Raw genomic sequence first — 27,036 nt, forward strand, 5'->3', positions numbered from 1 at the left:
ACTTCTAGACCAGATAAAAGTGCACAGACCTAACATTGAGACTATATTGTAATATATATGTTATATCTCAGTGTGTGGGCTGTGTTAGCTCCACTTTCCATCACAGTGTGGCTGCAGCTCTGCGCTCATGACACCGCCTGGAGGAGCCTGGAGCTCGCGTCACCATGGAAGCGCTCAGTTTGCGACATGTATTCGCCATTTTGCTGCCTCGGTGTGTGCATGTGCATGTGTATGTGTGTGTGTGAGAGTGTGTGAGAGAGTGTGTGTGTGTGCGAGAATACCCCTGTAGCCTCCAAACATCCAACACTCCAGATTAACCAGCTTTAAAGAAAACAACCGAGGAGGGGAAGAACGTCTGCACTCACAGGAGTGTAGCTGCCGCAGCACGACATGGACATTTTGTTTTGGACGTAACATTAGATAGTATCGTCGAGCGACACCGACCGAAGAGGAGCCAAGAGGAAGAAATGCAAGGTCTGTTTTTCTCCTGCTGTTTTCTGCTCTAACTTTGCTGGCCCGGTCAGCCGAGCACTTTAACACTTAAACACCAGTTAGCACACAGTTAGCTTAGCACCGTTTGAAACGGTTAGCTGTGTATAGTTACGTAAGATAACTAATGTAGGCTGCTTAACGGTAACGTAGTCAGGGATTGATTATAAGCCCATTGAAGACATTACTCAGTGTCGTATAACTGGCTAAAGGCTCCTGTCGACACACTTAATAGTAACAGGGAATAACGTACGCAACCTTTTCTGTTTATAACTAACTGACAGCTACAAGTGGTTGTGTCCATTGTGATGGAGAAACTCTCAACCTTAATTTCACTGCAAACATAAAATGTGCTCATGTGTTTTTGTGTTCACAGCTTGACAAACATCCCAACACCAACCACTCAGGATGAAAGCACGAAGTAAACAGGAGGAATATTATTATTCTCCTAACAGGATCGCAGCAGTGCTCGTTTCTTTGGCTTCTCAGATTTGATCATATCCATCAAGACCATCAATAATGATACCCGGATTGATCTCCCAGGAGTTACAGGAGCAACTTCTGGACCTGAAGAATTACCAGAATCGCACGAATGGGGTGGAAGAGCTCAAACGCATCCTCTCAGACGTGGACATGAAATCAGTCCCGTCTGGCAGTATTGAGGAGTTCATCAATTTTCTCCCGAGGCTTCTGGATGACAGTAATTTTAAAGTATTGTATGGCACATTACAAGTTTTAAACGTACTCATTCAGAAGCTGGATACAGGCGTAGATAAATATTTCAAACTGATCGTTTTAGTGGCTTTGAAGGCCTTAGGGGACACTCGCACCGTCACCAGAAATGAATACATGAATGTGTTTTGCCAGCTGATGAAAACCGTTGCGCCGCAACAAATATTGGACCTTGTCGTTGGCAACTTAAAGCACAAGAATTCAAGGGTTCGGGAAGATGTCCTTAACATCATTATGGCAGCTATGCTCACTCATCCTAGGAAAGATTTCAACATCCCCAAGCTTTGTTTTGAGGTTGCACCATACCTGGCAGACAGCAAAAGGAAGGTCCGCCACGCCACCCTTGAGCTGTTTGCTGTTTTTGACCATTGCCTTGACACAGGGAAAAAGCAGCCCCTGATGAAAGCTGTGGACATGGTTGAACTCAACGAGGATGCAGAGGGTCTTATGGCAGCTGTACAGGCAAGACGAGCGAGGCACGTCCTACCGAAACTCTCCTCAGAAGGGACAGTGGAGTATGGCTTGGTGGTGCCCAAACCAGGACAGCGGGGCTCCCTACAGAACGGTTCTGGAGCTGATCTCGACTGGGTGATGAACGGAGGGCGGATAAGCAGCGCCAGGAGCCACAGAACTGAACCGGACAGCGACCGATTGTACGGCTATGGCAGCTTAGGCTCCCTTACTGATGACCTGCCACTTCAAAGGAGGATTGTCAGCGCGGGCAAAGGGAAGAATAAACTACCCTGGGAGATTTCAAGCTTCTCACCCACTGAGAACGACCAGCAATGCAATACTCCCAATGGAAAGTGCTCTGAACAGGTGGGGTTCAGCATCATTGTTGACTTGCTGCATTCTCACTTATCTGTAGTGATAATTAAGTCTTCTGGGAACATTCACAGATTTAGCATATGCTTTCCCAACTGCGATCTCTGTCAAAATAAGACCCTTATTCTGGCGTGTTGTAAGTTAGTTTATCCTGATAACAGGCGGTCATTTTGTCCTTTTTAGTTGTCATTGATTGACATTAATGAATGAAGCAGCTATTGACTCAACAAGCAGCATTCACCCTTTTTTTCCTAGAAATACTCCAAAGCAATTAGGCCGTAATCAGTCGTTTGTTGACTGGCCATACAGAGGTTTTAGGAGCACCCGAGTGTTTGTCATATTGAAAATTACAGAGCATCTCAGTGGCCAGGTTATGTTGATTTGCTCCCAATCAGTTAGCAAGTGCAGTGCTTGCAAAGAGCATGAAAGGAGGTTATTTTTGCTTCATTGCTTTTGTCTGCCTCTCCCTCCAGTCTTGCTTAGTTTACAGAGGCTAAACCGCAGTAACAATGAATTTATCCTCAACTATCTGAGTGCTGACAGTTTGTCTACTCTCATAATTTTACACTTGTCATTTGGACAAGCTGAGTCACACCTAAAGGCATAAGTCCAAAAAGACTAAAGAAATCTGAGAGGTGGCATTTTCCTCACAGGTAGGGCCTTTTTAAATGTAGTTATATCTCTCGTGATGCTGTATACAGTTACATCTTACTGCATAGAGTTGTGTGTCCCTTTGAATCAACCTCTGCTCGTGTGTATTATTGTCATCACTGCATCCTCAGACATGCACTTCCTTAGGAACATATTGTCTAGAGAGCTCATACACACACTTTCTAAGCAACATGTTGTCTAGACAGCTCATAATGCTTGATAAGAGACACCCTGCCTCTCTTTTTTTTATTTACATTATTAGAAATTAATCTGTTGGTAGGGTATCAATAGACTGAGTTGCATTGTTAAATACATGGCTCTCACGCAATTGTAAACAGAGAAGAATAGACAGGTTAAAATATCACGTCAGCATCACTGGCACTGTTTCTAGAAGAAATACAGCAAGTGACTCATATCCTTGCACTGTGACACTGTCCCTGCAAAAATGAGCATACATTGTCTTGGGAGTAGACCTTGTAACAATGGTGATCCTACCACTTTATTAGTAATACTTATATATCTTGTTTTATTAGCAAACAACAAACTAAAATTATGTGTTAAACATAAGCTATCAGCTCTATTCTAATAACCAATAAGCCAATGGTTAGGATAGGAGTGTTTCAGGAGGTATTAATTGACCATATTTTGTTCTGGAAACTATTATCCAGCTCAGAGCCTCCATTTGAAAAAACCTTGTGTTTACAGCAGCGTCTGTTTCCCAGCAACCCCATTACCACACAGATCACTTACTGAAGGAGGCGTGAAACATAATTGGTAATATCACAGGGTTATGCTTGTAAAACATGGCTTATTTACAGCTCTAGTGTTGATTGCAATCACACAAAGTGCTCCTTGATGAGTGTTGATCAGATTGTAGGCAGCGGGACTAACCTCAGCCACACTCTTTCTCTCTCTGTCTCTCTCTCAAATGCTGAGATAAATGCATCTCTCCACTTGATTTATTTATCATAGACCAAGATTTCACATATTGTAGGTTGGCAGTTAAAGTTTTATGAGAACAGTTTAGTTAAGTCTGTTTACAGCAGCAGGAGATCCACCCAAATGCCGGTGTCCCTTGTCTGAGCTGGCCAAGTATCTGCTACATCCCTTTTGTTTAGACCAGTGGATGGAATTACACTTAGACTCCTGTTTGTTTAAGGATTGCTTTATGTCAGTTATTTGAACTTTAACCTCTACTGTTGCTAATAATTGAAATATTTTTCTGCCTTGTAATAGGTGGCCAGTGAGGATTTCCTTCCCCTGTCCAGGAAGCTGAGTCCAGAGACCTACATACCTAGTTTCAGTAAGTGTCACTACTTCCATACAAGGTGACAAATGCAGTTGACTGGTCAGCTGTACTCAAGGGCAGCTTGGATTGGATTAGCGTGTTGAGTTAAAGGAGTCACTGTGCCACATGTCACCAAAAGCCCTAAGATGAGCACAGTTGCAAGGCAGATACCAGTCCCACAATACACCGGAAGAAAGACCCTCACCAGCTGTCTAGTTTTGTAAACTCTACCCTGCTGTTAGTTCATTTTACCTTAAAATGTTCACATTGTCAGATACACTGTATACTCTCTATGAAACAACGTTTACCCTAGTACGTTCAGTAAACACTTTGAGCTTTCTGCAGTGAGGCAGGCTAATTGTGAGAGAATTTTTTCAAATGTCAAGTCTCAGATGTCTCAATCTTACACAGGAAAGAAAATGTTGTTAAAAAAAAGGAGGCCCTAATACATGAGATTCATGCTCTGGGTGAATATCAGTATCAATTAGTGGACTGCGTTAGAAAATCCAGCCTAGTAAATGTTTGGTGCTGTAACCACAAAGGGATCGTGGGTTTATAGCAGCTTGTCAGTGTTAAAAATGACCCGCTAACAGCTGCTTACCCCTCACTTTGGACACGAGCAGTAAAAAGAAGCACTGGGGAAAGGGAATGGCCAGATTCTCATTTATGAGAGCAACACAGGTACACATGTTCGTGGTAACTCTTAAATAACTTAAATATGTGTTAAAAGTAAAAGAAGTGTGCTTAGAATATTTGAATGCAGTCTTTTTTTCCCCCATTCTCTATAAAAAACAATTGTGCGCTTTGCTAGATTTTTCCACTGTTGTGTAATGTTATTGTGTAAATATCCAGTTTTTATGGCTGCAGTTATGTGTGTCCCCCTTTTCGTAGCCTCTCTGTGTCTGAACGGTCTGTTCCCAAAGACAAGACTGGGCTTGAATCTTTTTTGAATTTATGACTGCAAAGTTTGTCAGCAGTATTTACTAGTCCAGTAAAGTAAACCGTCTAATCATCAGTCTGACCTCTCCAATGCCTCGAATCTTCAGCCAAGATGTGTGTTTTTTTTAATTGTATCTGAATTAAGGACTGTTCAAGAAGAAACATCTCAGCCAAAAGTTCAGGAGAATTTGTTAACTTTTGTTGAACATGAACTTTTGTGTGTATAAAATAAGTTTTAGAAAGACCCTGGATAGATCGAATACCAGAAGCATTGTTCAACAGTGCAAAATTCTCTACTTCTCTACTCATGTATAAGGTTCATTTAATTAACATTCTACAACACAAGGGTGTACAATGAAAGCTGTCGCCCCTTCATGCTACCCAAAAAAGAAAAATATAGAAATGGATAAAAAAATAAGTCGTAAAATCTTCTTAGTTTCAGGAAAGAAGCTGCTCTGTAGTCTGATGGTACAGCAGCGGATAACTTTTGTATCGCTTGTTGTTACACATGTAACTGTTAAACTAACAACACGTAGGAAGTAACTACACTGAGGCAAAGAGACATAAATTAGTAAAACCGGCAACTTTGAACACCTTTTTTAAATCATCATCTACAAGGGTATCGCTACTGTCATGAAAGAAGTTTCTTTGAGTATTGTGCAGTACTGTTAGGTTTATAGCGTGAATGGCAAAAATATACTTTCCATCTAGGTTCTGCAGAGCCTCCGAAGCCACAGTCCTCCAGGAGAAGGGCATCCCCTGCACGCCTCAGAAGAAGTGGAAGTCTCAACTTAGACCCTGACATCTTTAAAACCACCAACTTCTCTGATCCAGATATTGGTAAGTAGTCATTATCATTATTTAACATCCAGCCATTCCTGAACCATGTTCCCACCTCAGTTTTTCATGGGTCTTGACGTGTGAATGTCCTGTTTAACAGTGACACCCAAGGGCCGCATGCTTTCAAGGAACCCCAGTGTAGAGCGCACGTTTTCCCTCCCTTCAAACCCCACCACATCTGGCTCCTTCCTGCTGCCCTCTTATCCACTGGCTATGCTCCCAGGAGGCATGCTTACTCCAACACTGTCTCGGCGTCATGTAGATTCGTCCCTCTCTATGTCCAACACCTGGCCCAACAAGAGAGAGAACAGCCCTCACCAGCAGGACACCAGCCCCTGGAGTGACCCAACAGGCGCAGCAAAGGGTAATCTAGGAAAAATAGAAGAAGTTGACATGACAGCTGAATGTAAAAATGTTGTGACCTCTTTGTATCATGTTTTTTTAAATTTTTTTTATTATTCTCTTTGTTTTCCTCTATCAGGAGACAGTGTCTCCAGCAGATGCTCTCCCCGGCCTCTTCGTGCGTCCCTCGTGAGTTCTTCTTCCACTTCATCATTCCGCCGGGCTCTGAGCAGCACCAGGACAACTCTATCTATATCACCGGTTGTCCCTACAGCAGAGCAGTTCCAGTCTCATAACGACCTGAGGTCCAATGCTCCAGGCAGCCCTCAGAATCAGCAGCTTGAAAAGGACCTTAATCTGGACCCTGATAGCATCAGTGCAGTGCAAGATTCTCAAGAGGATGATCCTCTGGACATGCAGGAGGTCAGAAAATCAGTTTTGTTTTGTTTTTTTGTGAGAAAAGTAAGATGAAGAATATAGGACACTGCAAGTTCCAACTTGCACTCTCATCATCTAATAGTCCAGAAACACTCTAAAGGCACGGGGGCACAGTGTGCTAGTTCAGAGGGTTGAAGTTTGGTTCCATTAATACAACTTTCCATGCTCATATATGCCAATTTGTGTGTTGCTGCTTCCAGATGCTGAACTCACTGCGCTCACTGCGTAACAGTGCTGCCAAGAAGAGGGCTAAAGTGAGCCTTAGCAATTCAGATCCAGACAGCCCTGACTCAGCTTTGAGACTGGATCTGGGTCTGGACTCACCATCACACACCTCTCCGATGCTTACCACCTCAGCCAGCGAGAGCGGGCTTTCCAGCCTGAGCTCAGTCGTCAACTCCAGCTTCAATGGCATCAAAACCAGGTGAAGGATCCACCTGTTTTTATTTCTTCCACCACTGCACACTGCACCACTTTTTCCATTTGTAACTGCAGTATGTAGGGACATTAGTCAGCTCAGGTACCTGTTGTTCAATTCATTTCAGTTAATTGAGCAAATGTTGTCACAGTCCTGGTGACATGTTAAAGCAGTTGTGACCTGGTACCCAGTCTGTTGAAGCATTTGTATAGCATCATTTCTTGCTTCTGTCATATCTGTCAACAGCCCGGGAAACTCAGCCTCTTCAGGAATGAAACCTCGCATTGCAAGAGTGCCTTCTGCAAAACTGAGGTCTTCCGTGTCCATGGACTTTAGCAGCCTTCAAGGTATAAAATGGATAAAAATGGTTTTTGCACAATAAGTTTTATTGTTTTGTTTATCTTACTGACATCTGTTTTCTTTTTCTTTTTTTTCCTTTTTGTAAAGGATTGTCTCAGAGAAACGAGCTGTCGTCTGAGGTGGGTGTCGTTGGCCAGAGAGTCACTTACTCCAACGGAACAATCAAAACTGAAGAAGAGACGTCAGGACCGTCACCTCCACTGGTCAAACCAGCCTTCCGTGAATCAGTCAGAGCACTGAAGCCTGCCAAAGGTGCGTCAGCAGTGATGTCAAAACAAGGGAGAGCTTTTTCCTGGATTCACTTGGTAATAATATTTTGTGTGCTTAAATAATTAAATCCAATCCTCTCTTCTGATTGTTAGGGTCGCAGAGCCACAGCAGCAGGAACTCACCAGCCACAGATATGCCCGAAGGAGTCATTGGAAGAGGTCAGTTTCTGCAGATCTTTAATTTTGTTGTCCAATATTCTGCTTGGTTGCTCACTGCCGTTTTACAACAGACTGAAAGGCAAGTGTCATGCTTCCCAAAGCCTTTGCAGTGGGCATTGTTTTCCTTCTTACCACGCACAAACATATGACTTTGAGTAGATCTCATCAACGATTCTTTTTGCAGTAGAGAAGCTTTCTACCTCTCTGATAATCTGAAAACATCCCCTCCATGCTCCTCAGGCATGTTTGGCACTGCAGTCTCCTCCGGCCATCCAGGAGTCGCCTTGTCACTTGAGCAGGGTGATCCTGTGGCCAAACCCCCCACTGATCTCTCAGCAGGCATCTACAACCGCGGTCTGTCTGGCAGTCAGCGAGACAGTGATGACAGCCCGCGCTCAGATGAGGTTAAGGTTAGTCACACTTTGTCCTGTGGTAAATCATAGTACACCATACAAAGTTTCCTGTTACTCACCCGGTGTTTTTTTTCTACCAATGCATGTGCAGCAGAGGGTGAAGAATGCGAGGTTTGGCCGGGATAAGATGCGGCCTCAGTATCTGGATCAGCAAGAGGGGCAGTTCAGCCAAGGGGACCACACACGAGACAAAATCCGCCACAGAGTCAGACAAATGCTGTCTGACTCACCCACAGAGGAGAATAGAGCATTAATCATCAAAGGCAAGAGAAAGATTTGTGAATTCAGGATACTTTTGAATTTACTGTTGGCTGTAAATATGTTTTTTTCAAGGACGTCCTTAGAAATGTCCGGTTAGAAATGTTGATTTTCTCTGCTGTAGATCTGCATTTGAACGGCAGCATGCTGACTTCCACCAAAGCAGACCTTCTCTCTGATGAGTCCCCTATCAGCCCCAACAGTCCTGTCAGCCCACCAGGACCCCAGAGCCCCACCAAGTGCTTCACTCCACCCCACCAACCGAGTCCCCCCACGGTGCCACCCAACCCCAAAAACACGTCCCGCCTTAGGAGGGCCCCTAGCCTTGGAAGAACTCGACCATCGCTGTCCCACAGCTCAGGTTAGTGGACTTCATCTACACCAAATGTCAAAACAACTAAAAATGTCACTGTGTATTTTTATTATGTTGCTATGTATCATCTCTTAGTTGGTCTGACACTGGCGTGCAATTTAGCAGCATTTCACCACATTATAAATGCATGAACCAGTGCTTTAACAGGTCTTTGTTTATAGAAAATGTTGGAACATTAATTAGACTGTCAAAGCCATCGGAGCATGGGTGAATAAGATGTTTGCTTTGGATAATGTGCCACAAAGCTTTGTTTTGACAACCCACTGTTAATGCACCGCCACCCACACACACCGCTTGTTCTCAGACTGATAGAGATGTAACATGAGACCGAATCTGTTTGTCTGTGTGCTGTGTGCTGTCTGACGGGCCATTCAGATGAGCTGTCCCCTGGTAGTACGGGCCACAAGAAAAACCTCTCTGAGCCTCTAGAGCTGTGTCCGTTTTCCAAGCCCGACCTGGCACTGACGCAGAGTTTTAATCTGCTGAGCTCTGATGACTGGTGAGAAACACTGAAAGGCTGCATGTCACTCAGCTTTGTTAGTTTTCATCCATCATACTGACAGTTTATAAAATATAGAAAGTGATGAAATTGCAATTGCAGGTATTGATTATTATATTAAATTACAGTCATTCCAAATATTGATATTTGTCGAGTAACAAAATGCTTTGCTGTACAGTTATATATTAGATAAGGTATATTAGTTATACTTTTGTAGCATACATCAGTTGTACATCATACATAACGGTTTATTAGATAATTAATAACTGCTTAAATTTGTTCAACAAAAAATCAACTGTGTCATTTTTTATTTATTTCAGGGAGAAGAAGATCGAGGGGCTGACGTTCCTGCGCAGTCTGGCTCACTTCCACTCAGACACACTCCAGGGAAGGCTTCACGATGTCTGCCTGTCTCTCATTCAAGAGGTAGTATAACTTGTTGTATAACACTCCCACATCACTCGGACTTGTGTTCATTTTGCTGGTTTACTCCACCTGAACTGCTTCACTGCTTTTTATATTCATATCTGTTTTTTGTCAGATAGACATTGTTGATATCTATCCCTGTTGTCTGATGCTGGAATGATCCTTTTTCCCCGTGAAGTGTTAATCATGTCCATCTTATTTAGGTGAAGAACCTGCGGTCAGGTGTGTCCAGGGTTGCAGTGTGTACGCTGGGCGACTTGTACACCCACCTGCAGAAAGCAATGGATCAGGAACTGGAGGGGACAGTTAAAGCTTTACTGCAGAAGGCCGGGGAGTGTAACGCCTTCATTAGGCAGGATGTGGATGCCGCACTGGACTGCATGGTGCAGCACTGCACACCCACACGTGGCATCAATGCTTTACTATCTGGAGGACTCAGGTCAGTATGTCTGTCTACATACACACACACACAGTGAAATTCTTCTTAACTCCAAATAGTTTTTCAAATTTAAATCTTTGATTTCTGAACTGGTTCCCCCTTTTCTGATAGTCACCTGAACGCAGTGGTGAGAAAATGCACTGCCCAGCATCTGGCTAATCTGGTCGAGAAGGTTGGTGCTGTCCGTCTTCTGTCTGGAGGTAAGGACCTCAACGACAGAATCTTGCCTGCCGTCACCAAACTCGCACAAGACTCCTCACAGGAAGCCAGGTACGTAGAGGCAGTACTTTCAGTTAGGATTGTATAAGTTGTATAAGTTGGAGCCGTACACATATTCGGTTTTAACTTTTGTGTTTGCACAAATGAACTTTCGTGAGATTCATTAATATTTTCGGGGGCGAGGTGAAAAAAAGCGAATGGTTGGTTAGTGCATGCCATGAAATCCACTGAGTGACCAGAAAAACAAACTAGTAGTCTAAGCCTATAATGTTGTATAAAATGTTGACAGTATCAAAAGTGTCAGATTTTACTCAAGAAACAAAAACATGTTTTAATATTATGGAGTACAAAGCAGCAGTATATTGCAACACATACATTATTTACACCTGCATTCTGGTTCATACATTATTTAGTATGACTGCAATAAATATCTACAAACGTTAAAGAAAAATAAAAGTAGCTTTTCCTGCTTATCGGCTGATTTATGGGGATGACATCTGCATGGCTAAAGATAGCATCATCACTGAGAAGCCAGAATTTACACCAGACAAACTGTGTGACTTAGTGTCTAAGTGAGATCTCACTATTACACTGGTTCAACCCACAGGTACTTTGGGCGTCGAATGCTGCTGTCTCTGTCATCCCACCCTGACTTTGACAAGATTCTGGAGAAATATATCCCCACTAAAGACCTGCCGACTGTCAAAGACACTGTCTTCACCCTCAAGACAAAGGTACGGTGTTTTTTACACAACGTTGGTGTTTTTGCTTTTGCTGTCATTTGACCTGGAGATTGTTGTTTTTTTTTTTTTAATAGGGTCTTGGTGAAATGCCCCAAGACACCCAGTCAGCCAGGGGTAGACGCTCCCTCCCAGGCAGTGGTACAGTCAGGGCCTCATCTCTCACCAGAGAGCCACTCAACCAGACAAACAGGTAGCTTTAAAAACTGCACAATACATGTGGAAAGTGCGTTATTCATGCTTTACTCAGGTTTATAAACTGTTTGATGCGTTGCATCATCAACAGGGAGTCTAACAGCCACTACAGCTGCAGATCTCAGACACAGAGTATTGCAGACAAGACCGAATACATCAAGCAGATCTCAGGTCTGCTGGGTTCAAAGGACTTCAGAGAGAGGATCAAAGGAATTGACCAGCTAGTTGCTGACTGCCAGCACATCCCCAACATGGTTATAAATAGTATATTCCCGGTTAGTAGTAGCATTTTTTTCACATCCTGTTTAATATGTGCTGTCGTGGTTCCATCATGCACCATCACCATGAAAACATCACCAAACTGTCTTTGTTCTTCTCTTCTCTCAGGTGTTTGATGCCTTTAAGGCCAGGCTGCAGGAGTCCAACAGCAAGGTCAACCTGTATGCCCTTGAATCTCTACAGAAAATCATCCACTTGTTGAAGGACAACCTGTCCCAAGTGGTGAACATCCTGGTCCCAGCGATCGTGGACAATCACCTCAACTCCAAGAACAACGCCATCTACGCTGCTGCTATCGGAGCTATTAATGCACTTATCTTAAATCTTGGTACACGCATTCAGATATTTCTGCAGTCGGTGAAATTAGAGGCTCAGTCTAATTGGAGAATTGTCTTTATTTGACTTTGTGATATTCTTTGCTTCCATGACAGATAACATACTACTTCTTCAGCCTTTCTGCACCAAGGCTCAGTTTTTAAACGGCAAAGCAAAGGTGGACCTTATAGAAAAAGTTGCAGGTATGTTTGCTGTGATAACTCTGAGCGCTGTAGAAAGTTTTAGCCTCAGCTCTCGAGCCTTAGCTCGTTTCCTCTCACTTTCTCTCCAGATCTCGTGACGGAGCTCTACCCTCGCAAGTCCCAGATGGTGGAGCAGAAAGTGCTGCCCTTGCTGTGGCACCTCCTGGGCACATCTACCCACAGCGGCACCATTCATGGCCGGGGCGGCAGCGTGAGGGGTGCTACCGCCAACCTGTGCCAAGCCCTTTACGCCCAGATGGGGCCCAGCCTGATTGACTGTGCTGCCTGCCAGCCTGCCAATGTCCACAAAAGTTTAAACGAGGTCCTGAGGACCTTGTCCTAAAGGTAAAACAGAGTCCAAACACATCAAACGTTGGAAAAGAAGAACATTTTAACACTGACCTTACTTGAAGCCAGAGATGTTCTACATTTCTTATAGTGCCTGCACTTTTATATCAATAAAGAGAAAGTCCTTGAAAGTTAGGAGCTCTTATTCTTATCTCAGTGAGATTTCCTCTGGTACAGACGTACGGACAATTGACATCAGGTCTTACACATACTCAACCTGCTCTCTTTGCACTTTGAAAAGGTAGCTCATTATCATGATCGACTTCATGAGTTTAATTTTACCATCCCATGATTGCTTTTTTTTTTTTTCATCTAAACATGTACTGTAGACAAATCAGAGACACTATTACAGAATGTAAAACTGAAATGCACAAAAAGAAGACGAGAAGGAGGAGGAGGAGTACAGGGATCTGAAAGGTGTATATTTTTGCTGTTTCATCAAATGTATTGTGATATTTTTAAAAATGTCTGTAGTTGTTTTGAAAAGTTGTGAATTGAGATTAACAAGAATAGTACAAAATACTTTTGTACAGCTCAAATGTGTATTTGCACAGTATTAGCTTAATCTGTAATGGTATGCTGTATGATGGTACAGTTTATAATTTATCTATTGTGTAACGGTTTAAAAAGTCCTGTTAATGATGTGCTGAGTTGGTATCGTCTGTCTTTTTTTTCCCTCTTTTTTGCATGACCAAAATTTACTGGCAGGATCAAAATTGTGTATATTTTTGTAAAGGAGATATATATGTACACTGATGCCTAGATCAATGTCGGGTTTGCACCAATTCTCCCGGATGAGGACAGCGTGAAAAGGAAAGAGGAGTTCAGCTTTACTCCAGCAGTTGCCTGAGAAACAGTGAAGGCCCAGATCTGATTGTGTCTGAGTATAGTGCCAGTCTTCAAGTAGCCTTTTAACTCATATATTGTTAAATTATATTGAACTTGTTTGTGAACAAGAGCAAAGACAGATTGATATATATAAATAAAGTGTTTTATTTCTGTAAAACTTAACTTCCAGGTGCCTCATTCAGATTGGGATTGGAAGTGGGGTAAAAGGGAATTGAGCACTGCTATTAATGTCTAAACTGTGACAGTAACATTTTGCTGCTTTCAAAATAAAAGGTGAAATTCTAATCAAGAAACACACGATAAATGCAATAAGTAATTTAATTTATCTTTTATTAACGGATACAGTTCCTGCATACACATGAGATTCTTGAAATGAAGTTTTCTGTCATGTTGACTATTTCACATGTAAAACTAATGCTAACCAGTCTTCTGGTAAATTGCCCCTCTTAATATGTAAAATAACAGAAACTAGCCGACTGTGAAGTAGAGCTGCGACAATCAAACGACAAGACTGATCAACTATTTTGATGATCAATCAGTTATTTAAAATCGGGGTCTTATCGGGCATCTCACACTAGATACAGCATCAGATTTTTTTTGTTTTCTGTCATTGTAGACTGAATATCTTTGGGTTCGGATAGAACAAAACATTTACATCACTTTGAACTCTGGGGAAACTGATAAACATTTTTTAAATATTGTCTGATGTTTATTAGATCAAACCATAAATATATGAATAATTAATTGAGGAAATCAGATTAATGATGATGGTAAAAACGGTTAGTTTTGCAGCCCCACTGTGATGGTAACCAGAATGAGACATGTATGCCGTAGAAAAGAGGTAGGCTCAGCAAGCAGTAAAAAAGCCTTTCCAATACATCATGCTCTGATGCTTCAGATTGATCACTAATATCCCTTCAATTGGCTTTAATTGGATTAAGTATTATGGCCAAGGTGCATCGCTGCCAACGCAAATCATAATCTCAGCCCTGAACCTTTGAACTATGAAAGTAGCTGCCGTTTTGAAATTTTACTGTACAGAAATTTATGCCAGCTGCATTACTCAGTAAATGTGCTGTCCAACACAGTGCAATGGGAGACAAATGAACGTCAGACTGGACAGAGGTCCTCCATGTTGACCTCCATGTTACAGTAAGGTGATTTTACAGCATTTCAGTGGCAGGGTGGAGTAGCTTGTGCTTGGAGGGATGCTGCTACAGGTCATCATTCACAAAAACAAAGCCTAAAGGCAAAGCACTGACAACATACTCCCAATTCAAGTTATTTTAGACCATCAGTGTCAGCAGATACAGTAGCTGGGCTGCACATTGGCAAAAACATAAACATTTATATATGTTGAGTTAATCAAACATACAATAAGGTCTCCTCACATAGTCCCTTTTAAAATACACAGTTATAACAAAGGATCACTCTGCTTTTATCAAATCCACTCTCTTTTCCAGTATTAAACCTTAAAAGCAAAGATATAAAATCCGAGGGAGTGTATTCAGGATAATAGCAAAAGTGGAAACTCCCTTTAAAGTTCTGCACTAACCACAGTGTCATCGTCAACAAGGGCCAAATATGTTTGCTACTCAAGTATGGCTCAAATTTCTTACGTTTGCTAACAGACAAATATATTTAGAAATGATGCAAAAGGCAAGACCTAATATGAAATGATTCGGATGTGCTTTTTGTGGTGGAAAACACAGATATTTACACCTGGATTCAGTTATTTGTTTCCAAGTGATGTAATAAATAACTGGAGACTAGTTAGCTGATGCCAGGAACATGCTGACTGACTTTAAAACAACGCGTAACTGTTCGGTAAACCCTCGGATCATTTCTTGTGCCGTGAATGAGGGGTTTATGATTTTGGTTGAGTGTTCATTTAATGCTCTGCTGCTTTGAGTCACTGTATTGTTCCCTCGGCTTCACAGAGCCAATGGAAAAAAAAAATAAAAAAATCCGCCCCTCCTCCTGTGGATCTTTCCATTCTGTTACTAAGGCAGCTGGATCAATGCCATGGCAACCTGGACTGGTTAGATGTTGGGAGAAGATGAGTGTGCGGTCGCCGTCCTCAGCACCTCACTTTGTCAGGGACCAGATGTCTTGGGCAGGTCCTGGTTCTCAGCCAAATGAAGCTTTTGTCTAAACGCGGACACATTAAGGATTCACACAAGAAGGACTTTGAACTGAAAACAAATTATTTAAATCCGCTGAGTGGTTCCCATAAATAAACAGTCATTAAATTAGGAAAGGATACATGGAGGTGCTGAGCTCCTCCAGCTGCAGGAACAAATGAACACATGGATTAGAGGCATATCACGAAATAGAAACAGCCAAATATAGAAAATAATGTGCTCGTACAAGGCGACTAATCACTAAAATGTGATCGTGTTATGTAACAGCCTGTCAAATCAATATACCGACGACATTCTTTACTAAAGAAAAAGACCAACTTCCCTTCTTATTCACACAAAGTAAAGTCAATTCACAAGCCCATCTGCTCTGAGGCACAATTATCCACGGCGGCTGCAGCTAGTGAGTATTCCTGGCAGCAGTATCTGTCATGAGCTGACGGTTTGTTCTCACCTCCCTCACACATAGCACTGCAACTTCCCCACAGCCAGCATACCAGCCCCAGGCGTGGGTAACCAGGAGCCACACAACATGCCAACAATAGAAACTCTTTCCAGGCATTCTTGGACGATGCAGCACTGTTTGTGCTGGATAATATTTAACATTTAAAAAACACACTAGAAACTCAAGCATACAACAGTTTTAACTCTGCAGTACTGTATGATTCATTTCAGACAGTCATTACACACATATTATATTGTGTTTTTATTTTATCTGCTTTATTGAAATGTTCTTAACGTTGCATACATGTGACAAATGACTCTCCTGACCACTGAAGCACTTAAGAGAATTTAAATGAAAGCATACTGCAGTGTTTCAATAATCCCCTGATGAAATATTGCATGACACTTTTGTCGGGGTGCTACTATGTCCTAATAATCAACAAAAAAAATAATAATCTCAGCGTTATGTGGAAGTACTTTACCACCGCCTCAGGTGAGATAGTTTATAAAAACCAAAAAGTGAAACCTGCCTCGCTCTCAGTTTAGCAAACTAAACTAGAGCAGACATTACGTAGACAGTTTTAGTGCCACGTGATGCTGTTTCAGTGGCTTGTCCAATATTACAGAGACAACAATTAAATTCATACTGATTTCTTGTAATTTAGAGGACAGTTTTGGCAGGTAGAGTATTCAAAATTTCACACATTATGTCTAATATGAAAGTGACCGTGTGCTGCTGTGGTTTGTGCTTACATTACAGAGCAAGTGCTCCAGGTTGTGGTCGGAGGCACACTTCCTCTGGTCCTCTGAAAGCTCCTCCACGTGGCTGTCTAGGCTGAAGTGGAGTCGGGCCAGCTTCTCCTGCATCTCACGCACATGTTCCAGCTGCTCGAAGGAGCACACCTTACCTAGAAAACACAGACAGGTGTAACTTCTCCTACAGCAAAGTCAAAAGTATTTCCATGGCACCAGATATGTAAAAATAGCGCCGCAGCTATTTGATTTCAGTCTGATTCGTGTAACAAAGCCACTTTTCAACCGGCTTTATTTTTATCCTGTAACAGAATATTCCCCCGTGTGGCCTTTCTAATCAAGGTTATCTTACCGAAAGCCTGTAGTTTGCCTGAGTGGAAGTCGTTGAGGAGGTTGAGGAGGCCTCCCTCCATCTCTCTCACGTCCGAGACGTCTGTGAGAAACGAGTGCTGCAGGGGGGAAGACTGGACTACTTTACTGGGCCCTGCTGGCTGGGGGGCCCTGGGTTTCTCTTTGTGGGGTCTGAGGAAAAACAGACGATAATGTATAACCTGTTGTTCTAACCTATTGACAACATTAAAAAAAACACACACCACCCTTCAATCAACTCCTCACATGCATCCAGTATGAAATATTTCTTTCTATCTTCTAAAGCGACACTGTAGATTTCATCTTCCTGTTAAAAAGGTGATTTCATGAGCAACACATGCTCCATCCAACACACTCACATGTTTTTTCTGCTGCATCCTTACTTGGTCTGGTATGACCAGTAGCTTTTGTACAACTATAACTTTGTGTAAATATTGTGTCTAACTCTGACACCACTTAACTCAGGCGTAGCTGTGATGGAGATGCTGCACACTGCTAGTAATCTCATCTGATTTATCCACTTATATGACCATTAATAATTTTTCTGGAGGATTTTCACCGTTATGTTAAAGACGCAAACAAACCTGGTGGTCTTTGGTGGAGCTACGACGGCTGCGAACACCTCTTTGGGCTGTCCTGGCGCTCCTATCGACCTCTTATACTTGCCTCTGTTCTTGGGGGAGGGAGGCTGCGGCAGTCCGAGGGAGAAGGTAGCACTTTTGCTGGCAGGCAGGACGGAGAGTTTGCGGGGGTTGATGGGTGGAGGAGGAGGTTGGGGGAGAGACACCTTTGGGCTGCGCTTCTTGCGTTTGTCTTCCATTATTACTTACTTACGTGAAGGTCTCTGGGGTAAGACGAGGGGGGGGTGCAAGTCTGGTTTTGGACAGGATGTCCTGAAACAACAAAGGTAGGAAGTTCAAAACCTTCCTCCTCCTTGAGAAAAGAAATCTGTGAAAGATCCTGACTGTGCCAAAATTAGTGCTGCAGCCCAGGATCCTCCACTCTGCACCCCCAATATACCTGTCACACACAAATCGAAGTCAGCAGAATAATGAGAGACAGTTCAGCACTAATCTACCTAAATGGGGTTGCATTTAGTTTTAAATCGAAACCACTATTCTGCCTTTGTTTTCCCCTCTTCATAACGCTTCCCTGGTGTACAAAGTGACATTGAAAGATATTTTCAGACCAGAGTCAAAGTGGAAGGGGCCACGGAGGAATATTATGAGAGTGCACGACTGGTCTGAGAACATTTTCCAAACCAATTATACGCAACACAAACGATCAAGACCTCCAATAAAGCCACACTGCAGTGGGTTTTTATCTTTTCCTACGTGCATAACTGATTGAATTGTTGCACCAAGATGCACAAGTGCCTTGGGGAGCTTATACAAATGGACCTAAAGCTTTCAGACAAATGGCTGAAAGAGAAAATCAATGTTGTGCATTATTATTATTATTATTATTATTATTATCATCAAGACTTATGGGAGGACAGTGGACTTTTAAAGGTCTTATCTATCTACACTGCCACAGAAAAGTCATTTACAACATAAAACAATCTAATTAAATCCTTACATAAATGAAATTTAGTACTGTATTGTGTGTTTCTTGCTTACATTTCACTTCTATATGTGATTTTGATATTAGGTTAAGTGACATTAGTGCCATTAAAGTATTACAGCAGTCGTTTTTTGTTCCATTCACAGCCAGAGCGAGTGCATTAATGTCATTATGATCTCGGCACTGTGCCTGAATAACGCTTTATCCCATTACAATGGACGAAATCAGTGTTATCTTCCAAACACTGCGCCAGCCTCCGCTCAAAGTGGGATCCAAAGATGGCCACGACTGTAATACACAACGGCAACTTTATGCGCTGAGAGCAGTCTTCACTTGGATTTATCGAGCACTGTTGAAGAGCTGGTTTTGGTGTTTAAATCCAGCCTGACAGACGACGACGTCAACAGATTTGTCGTCAACACATGAATGACACAATTGAGACTTACCGAAGCAATAACGCGCCGGAGAGCAGACCGCCCGGACACACCGTCACATCTCTCCTCCTGCCGGGAAACCTTCGAGTACACCCGGCATGGATTCACCTTGTCACACCGCAGCGATGATGAATTTATTTATCCAGCAGCGACACTTCAATCACAGGCGAAACGTAGCGCGCGGCATCGATGCGCTCGGCTCGTGCGAAGCAGTCGTCTTTATTGTTCTTAAAGGGCCACACACCCATTTCTCTCTGTGTGAGATGTTTGTTTGTTTGTGTACACACACACACACACAAAACTATATATATATATATATACATTTAAATGGTTTATTATTTGAAATTTATAAAAAGAAATATTTTAGTATTTTGTCTATTCTTTTTTCCACTTTTACTGTTTTATTATTTTGTTTATCTAGTTATGCATTCTGATCTGTTTTCATTACTCAGTGTTGTTTATGTATACATTTGAAAGATTATTTGACTTTATTTTGACTACAATTTAATGTTTTTATTATTATTTATTTAGTTTATTTTATTTATGCTGCGGCTGTGTCCTTTTCTTATCTCTCAGCGAAAAGAAGTTTCTCAGTTTATGTGTTTGTTTATAAAGGGGTGTGTTTTATTGTGTGAAGCAATTTGTGTTACATTTTGTTTATATGTAAAGTGTTATAGAAATAAAGTCTTGTTGATAGATTGACTGAGCACAGTCACCTCATTATGTTCTGTGTAAACAGTCTACTGTTTACTGTTTACAGTCTGGAGGGTTTATCATCAGTTACTCTGGACCTGAACGTACTGCAAACAGGCCACATGGGGACGCCAGTGTTTTCCATTTAGCTGTCAGCAGTCCTGTTTCACTGACATGTTGTATACATAGCAGTTTTCTTGATGGTAAACAGAGGAAAGTTAAACTTCATACACAGAATTTGAATTTGTACTTTATACATTTTACTCTTCCTACTTTGTACTGTAACTGCTGCACCACAATTTCCCTCTGGATAAATGAAGTTCTCTTATCTTATGAAGAGCCATTACAGACATACACTTCCTGTGACAAAACCGTCTGCAAAGCATACAACACCCTCTGTCCTTTCACTCTCAGCTCACTATACCCAAAAAAGGAAGGCTTTGACAGACACAGATGTTTACCAAGTTGGGAGGATCTAATATAACATACATAATATTTTACTGGCATGTATTGTGTTAATTGTAGGATATAGCAGTTTTGCAGCTCCCATTATATTTCAGCCTTTGTTGCATTATTTTGATATTCTTTTTAAATCTGCCCTCTGAAATGAGCCCAGCTTTATGAAAAGTGTAATTACTATGGATGAGGAGAAAAACCATAATCATTTGTGTTTTTACGAACAACTGAATTTGTAACTGTTAAATTTAGTCACTACTTTTTAACACCAGCACGACTTAGTCTCTTTCTTTGAATCACGGACGTTCAAGTTTGTAACAAAGTGAGGTTGAGCAACAATTTAAAAACAGCTGGATTCTGACATTAAGTTCAATGCAAGCCACTTACATTCAGTTAAATTATTTTAAAAAGTAGAATACATCAGTACTATAAATAGTCTTAATGAGATTAAAAACCTTATATTTCTTTTCTTTCATATAAACAATAAAAGGTAAGAAACAGAAAGGCCATGACGGCCACTTCACTACATGAGACAACTTCTTCAAACCATGACTTTTTCCTATTTTCTGAGTGTGTGTCTTGTAGTACTGTGCTCCTGCAGATACAACTGTTCAAATAAATAGTTAAAATATTAAAGACACAGAGGCCTCTTATGGTCACAGTGTAAAACACATTTTAGAACCAAATAAAACTAAAGCAAACCTTTAAAGTAATACAAAAATATTTATTTTTATTATGGCAGATCAGAACAAAAACGTGACACAAAATGCAGTTTGTAGAAAAAATACAGAGCTCTTAGGCATGTTTGTGTTGTTCCAAAGTGAATGCGACCGATAATAATTTAAGTCTAACTGACTTTCTGGTCTGACGAGCTGTTTGAGTACGAGTATGCCTTTCCTAAGACTATTCTGTCTCTGAGAAGCTTGAAAAAGGCGTAGTAATTGCTGAAGAGGATCAGAGCCAGTGATATCGTCTGATGCCACTTTTCTGAACATATCAACGAGTAGAGCTGGTAGAATATCATGGCACCTTCCAGGATGATGAGTATGTTCAATATTCGTAAAGGCTTGTTGAAGAAGAACTAGAGGAGGGAAAGAGACGGAAAGAGATATTAAAAATAGCAGATATTTTACAAAACAGACTGTTCGTTTAGGAATACTCACATAGAAACGATAATGGGAAACATCTGATGGAACTGCGACATTATAATGACCCATGGCCTTGTAGACGTTCTTATTATGTTTCACCAGGACTCCCTGTGGCCACATGTACTCCTCCGTCCATCTGTACAAAGATAGACAGCAGAGTTAGACTAGAACTGACCTCATACGGACCTGAAGCCCAGTACCTGTGAGCAGTACGTACATGTGCTGAAGAACGTTGGAGCAGAGCGAGGGGTCTACTTTTTGCCAGCAGCCCAGGTGAGCTGCAGCTTTGTGAAGCAGGTCACAGTATCGAGGTGGCAGCAAGTGCCTCATGAGGATGACTGACGTGCTGACCGAGACCAGGATGAACAGCTCACAAGACCAGCGCTTGTCCACATACTGTGTACTCTGACGGAAAACACACAGGAGGAGGATTTAAGAGGTGACTTCACGTTTCACGTCAAGGTCAGACTAAAAGGAGGTTCAACGTTTTTTTTTTACCTTGACAAACCAGACAGGTACAAAGGCCACATAGTAAGCACTGAGCATCGAGCTGACCAGCACCTCCTTCATCCTCCAGTTGAAGTCCATCTTCAGGTACTCCACCTCTTTGCGAATGAGGTCCGGGGAGAGGCAGCATGCGTGCGTCGGCATGGCCTGGACGCCGTAGAGCTGACTGGTGTGCTGCTTCCACGTCTCCTTCAGCACAGTAAAATAGTCTCTGCCCCGGCCCATGCTGCCCACCTCCTTGGAGCCGATGGAGGCGATGGGGGAGAGCGGACCAGCTCGCCGGAAGTCACAGTTCAGCCGGAAGAACGGAATATACATCCCAAATCTGTGAGAAAGAACAGCTACTATTACCTTTTATGACACCTAAAGCACTGTATCGACACCGCCACGATAGTTAAGCAAATATTCTCACACTGAATACACAGATTTGTGAGACAGCAGTGAGCACTGATGTGATAAACCAATATGACTACAGCTCCAAACTGAAAGCTGACGCTGACTGTGTACATAGTTTAGACTTGCAAGGCTTTGTAAAATTGCGAGCCAAAAAAAATCTCTGTCTTAAGCAGTCTCATAACAACATCATGAAAATGTTATCCTCTTATGCATTCACATTAAACACGACCACTTTCTGCACATCAATGCCTGTCCACTGCTCGCTAAGTGATATAGTACGGCCCAGATGCTGAGAACACCACAGATAACAGCATGTAAACAACATATACAATCAGGCCTACCGGGAAATGAAAGGTACCTTATTCCATCTCCAGTTATTAATATTTAATAAACCTAATGCTACAAATAAATGTTTCAAGTGAAGCTTTGCTAAAGAGACAGCAAATCGCAAATGGAACAACATTTGGATGATCACTTTCGGCATTCAAATCATAGAAACGTGGAGCAGTGAGGGTCCATTTGACAGATTATGATAACACTGTTACCAAGAGAATCGGTGGAAGGAGAATATGACCCGACGGCTATTAGGTGGAAAAACTAGCTGACATTCAGGCAGTAGCTCCTGGGTGCATGTAGCTGTTATGAATACAACCCTGTTTGTTTCCTCCTGTGGGTACTTACGGATAGCATAGGAAGAGCAGGCTGAGGACAGAATAGGTTCTGAAGAGGTAAATGAGGGAGCGGCACAGGCTCCATCCCGTCAGCGTTAGCACAGCGAACCGAGCCATCACTAAAAAGATGGAGTGGGGGAATGATAGTTTCCCGCTCTGCGACGCCTTGGATGGGGAAGAGGAGGGAGACAGAATGCGTTAATATAATCGGACAATACACTTTTATTTCACATGAGAATCAAAGAAGTACGAAAGAAACAAAGGGCAGTAAAAAGCGAAGCGAGGGTACGACGTGTTTACAATTATCTGTCGTAGTTTAAATCCTTTGTTACAGAGCCTCAGATCAAATATGGAGTAGACTTGTGCTTTTTTATAACAAAGTTAAATCTAAAAAGACAAAAACAGGTCGCTTGTTAGCTCAGAGGTAGAGTGGGTGCCCCAAGTTCAGAGGCTCAGACCTTGCCACATGTCGCTCCCCCTCTCTTTCTCTCCCCCCACTTTCCTGTAACACTTTAGCTGTTAGTAAAGAATTTAAAAAAGAGGCAAAAACAGAATCCTTACCTCTTTAACAATCGCCGCAATTAACCTGCGTGCCAGTATGATGATTGTGAACACCAGCATGTTATAATCAATAAGGTGGAAGTTCTGTAAATAAGATTAATTCTGGATTATTGACCACACCCACTGCAGAAACATAAGCAAATTATCAAAACAACAGAGACACCGTGACAGCCCAACAATGCCTGACAACAATAATAATAAACACAATCATTAATAATCAATAGCTGCTCCCGCTGAGTACTCACAAGTGATGTGTGTGAGGGCGGGTGTGACGGCGGGTACCACCACACAGTCTTGTAGATGTTGACATAATGGACAAAGAGGGCAATGAGGTGGCAGAAGAAGAGATGGAGCTCGAACAGCACGTTACGGTCCACCGATAACTCGGGGATCTTGCAGTGCTTCAGAGGGACCACCGTCTGCGTAGCCAGCGGGGGGCTGGACATGCACGTTCCTGAACCATTCCTAAAAAAAAAAAAAAAGGACGAAAACTATGCATGTTTATGAACCTGTTGTAAGAATGTGGAACAGCTGGAGTACGACACACCCGTTGTCACAGCACAATCCTGCAGTCCAAACGAGGAGAACCGCTTCCTGACCCTCGGGTGGTTCATTACTCTTTCAGTGCGCGTGAGCTCACCTTGTACGTGATCGCACCCCAGTGACCGGGGAGCTGGTGGAGTGGTTGCCATTGCTGACCGAGCCTGGTTCGCTGCTCAGTGGAGGTCTGCAGTACGTGGTACGGTTCGCACCTCTCCTTCCACCGGCCATCGCAGACACACCCAGGGCTCACTCCTTCTTCTTCCAGATATGTGTATAGTTTGAGCTCTTCTTCTTCTTCTTGTGCCTGTTTACAACAAGAGAACAGGTCAGACATCAGATCTAAATGGGTGTAAATGACAAATCAGTCTGTGATGAGCAGAGTTCATTCATCTGCAGTTAATAATTAAAATAGCTCATAAATAAGGAGGAGTGGTTGCACAAACATTACATAAAGCCATCTGCGCAATCTGAATATTTTATTGCCAATCAAAAAACACGTGCAAACACATGAAAAAGTCTCCCTCATTGACATGCATCCAAACAGCGTTAAACATGTTTGTTACTGGGCTGCGCAGCATCCTTCAAAACACGGTGCAAGTTTTGCGGAAGCTGGCACTACGGCTAGCCTTTAGTAGCTACATCATTTTGCTTTCTTCCTCCAAAATATTTAAAACAGAGAGTTTCAGTTCATGGGGCTTTGAGGAGGGAAACAACGTGGGCCATTACAATGAGCAACAAAAAAAAGAGGGGGGGCTCCGAGCTGTCCGCCAAGACCACGCTTGATTTAATACAAAGATTTTGAGGCCTAGGCTAAACTAGCCAGCTAGCTCCCCAACAAGAAAACGTAAGCTTACCGCGGGCGGTGTGCGCGTGTGTGTCTGCTGTCTGCGCGCGCGTGTGTCAGGTGCTGCTCCGCCGCATAGGTAAACACACTTTAAACGCAATAGATTTTCAGTATATTTATTGAGACACTGTCGTGTTTTTCTTTGAATTCCGCGCAGACAGTCATTGTTGATGTGAAACTAGCCGCTAATAGATGACGGGAGAGAGAGGGGGGGGCGCGGATATGTGAGCGAGCTGTGGGAGGAGAGAGCTTTAAAGGGACAATCCGCGATATTCAGACAACAAGCAGGCAGAGGCAACGTGCTTATGTAGAAATAAACACAGTTTATCTTTCAGTTGTTTGTCTGTGGACGTTAAATCCACATAGGGGGAAAAAAAGTCAGAAAATGTATAGATATTGAACAAATTGAACTAAATATACAGGATGGATATCAAGGATCAAGTCAACTTTATTGTCAATGCTGCTATATGTACTGGCAGGGGCGCCGCAAGGAATTTTGGGCCCCATGACAAAAGAAATCAAATCGTCTGCTGAGAGAGATCCCACATGTCATCATCGTTGTCCTGTACATCCCTCCCTCTACAAACCCAACATCTGCCCAAATCCTGTCCTCCTCTCTACAAGCCTGTCCTGTCCTGACCCTCCTCTGCATCCTCAGTGTGTTTTCCTCCAGAGTTCAGCTGGTATATTGGCTATGCCGGCCGGCATTAATGCGATCCAGGTGGAAGCAGCATTTTAAAAAACAACACGAAGAAAAAACACGACAAAAAACACTGTTGACCTGTTGACCTGCTAGCGGTTGGACTCCGTCCATACTATCTGCTGAGAGAGATCCCACATGTCAGCATCGTTGTCCTGCCCATCCCTCCCTCTGCAAACCAACATCTGCCTGCAGCACCATTGGACCTTTTAATATAGTTTATATATATATTTTGTTCTTAATTGATGGTTACTTGTTTACATATGTTGTTTTTGTTTGTTTGTATACTGGAGTACTGTAACAAAAAATAATTTCCCCCTGGGATTATTAAAGTATTTCTGATTCTGATTCTCTGCGCAGCTGTTGTCACCACATCTCTAGGACCTAACTATCCCATCAAAAGCTTTACATAACTCTAATCAAAGGCTTGCAACTGTTTTGCGTCTCATAGTTCAATATTAGTACTAGCACAATATTTACTGATGGTGATTTGTACATGCATGCAAATCTGCATACAGTATGCAGTGCAGTTCACTATTTGATGCAAGATTAAAAAACACCATAAATTTCTATTTAACTTTTACTGCCCAAAACACATAAAAACAGAGATAATTGATTTTATTATTGTATTTGAAATGTATATACTCAATGATGATGGTTTAATAATTTTATATTGGTGTTAACCTATTTTTGGGGGGTCTGTCAGTCGTGGGCCCTTGGAAAAAACTTTTCCCACATGTCGTATCTGAGTATATTAGCTTCTATGTCTGCCTTATTCTGAAAATAAAGGCCCGAAATCTTACACACTGCACCTTTAAGCCTAAAATTAAGAATAGGAGCATAACTCAGATAAGGTGTACTATACTTTATTATACTTAATTATGTCGTTAAGTAATGGAAAGGCTTTGTTATCTTGATATCTTGAGAAAATTACCCTGTTATCTGTTGATAACAACATTTGTTATTTCGACAAAATTACACAAGTAACTTGAGATCTCGATAAAACAAATTAAATTAATGAGAAAACAGAAGAAATAAAATGTATGACTGCTTAGGGCTTCTGTAATTTATAGATATTAAACAGATGAAATTAAATGTATAGGTTTGTATTCCAGAATCAGAAACAGGATTCTTGTCATGTAGGTTTTCACATACAAGGAATTTGTGTTTTTGGTGCATAACAACATTAAGTAAAACATATAAGAAAGATAAAAAAAAATACTATAAGATATAAATAAATGTGCATGTACATGTACATATGTTTTTAAAATGAAGAGCTGTATAGTTTGTGCAGGAATGTGCAAGTATTTGCCAGGTAGTGTGCAAAAGTTTACAGCATGCAGAATATTTTAAATGTGCAAGATATTCATCAAATGTAGTAGTCGAAAAGATGTTAAATAAGATGCAACGCATAAAGTCAGCAGACTCTACATTAATATAACGTGTAGGGTCTGGAGGCAATGGATATCAATGTTAAACATAAACAATAAAGAGATAAAGATAAATA

The 27,036-nt window shown here is 42.0% G+C and overlaps 3 protein-coding genes across 4 annotated transcripts; 1 reads left to right on the forward strand and 2 right to left on the reverse strand.

Annotated features, from left to right (window-relative positions):
* The first annotated feature begins 113 nt into the window (after window positions 1-113).
* On the forward strand, window positions 114-13,256 carry togaram1 (TOG array regulator of axonemal microtubules 1). 2 transcript variants are annotated; one of them, XM_010738269.3, is made up of 23 exons: window positions 114-474; window positions 866-2,040; window positions 3,934-4,000; window positions 5,636-5,764; window positions 5,865-6,128; window positions 6,246-6,529; window positions 6,745-6,968; window positions 7,209-7,309; window positions 7,410-7,574; window positions 7,685-7,750; window positions 7,991-8,160; window positions 8,255-8,426; window positions 8,546-8,782; window positions 9,170-9,293; window positions 9,614-9,719; window positions 9,923-10,158; window positions 10,270-10,428; window positions 10,985-11,111; window positions 11,195-11,310; window positions 11,404-11,587; window positions 11,700-11,919; window positions 12,023-12,109; window positions 12,199-13,256. In XM_010738269.3, the coding sequence occupies exons 2-23, from the start codon at window positions 1,009-1,011 to the stop codon at window positions 12,450-12,452; spliced, it is 4,524 nt and encodes a 1,507-aa protein (XP_010736571.3). In that variant the 5' UTR covers window positions 114-474; window positions 866-1,008; the 3' UTR covers window positions 12,453-13,256. The 2 variants fall into 2 exon arrangements, with proteins under 2 accessions (XP_010736571.3, XP_019130707.2); XM_019275162.2 differs by having other exon boundaries at window positions 8,258-8,426.
* ccdc28b (coiled-coil domain containing 28B) lies at window positions 12,754-19,240 on the reverse strand. The gene is made up of 6 exons (XM_027274805.1): window positions 19,023-19,240; window positions 17,598-17,906; window positions 16,997-17,166; window positions 16,645-16,799; window positions 15,573-15,595; window positions 12,754-15,457 (listed from the first exon to the last, which is right to left on the reverse strand). The coding sequence occupies exons 2-6, from the start codon at window positions 17,831-17,833 to the stop codon at window positions 15,403-15,405; spliced, it is 639 nt and encodes a 212-aa protein (XP_027130606.1). The 5' UTR covers window positions 17,834-17,906; window positions 19,023-19,240; the 3' UTR covers window positions 12,754-15,402.
* A 1,659-nt stretch (window positions 19,241-20,899) lies between these two features.
* tmem39b (transmembrane protein 39B) lies at window positions 20,900-25,064 on the reverse strand. Its single transcript, XM_010738273.3, has 9 exons — window positions 24,840-25,064; window positions 24,083-24,289; window positions 23,688-23,907; window positions 23,443-23,526; window positions 22,892-23,046; window positions 21,806-22,139; window positions 21,525-21,712; window positions 21,323-21,443; window positions 20,900-21,240 (listed from the first exon to the last, which is right to left on the reverse strand). The coding sequence occupies exons 2-9, from the start codon at window positions 24,211-24,213 to the stop codon at window positions 21,007-21,009; spliced, it is 1,467 nt and encodes a 488-aa protein (XP_010736575.1). The 5' UTR covers window positions 24,214-24,289; window positions 24,840-25,064; the 3' UTR covers window positions 20,900-21,006.
* Window positions 25,065-27,036: the final 1,972 nt, after the last annotated feature.

This window comes from Larimichthys crocea, chromosome XXIV, assembly GCF_000972845.2.
Source record: "Larimichthys crocea isolate SSNF chromosome XXIV, L_crocea_2.0, whole genome shotgun sequence".
Taxonomy (NCBI): domain Eukaryota; kingdom Metazoa; phylum Chordata; class Actinopteri; family Sciaenidae; genus Larimichthys; species Larimichthys crocea.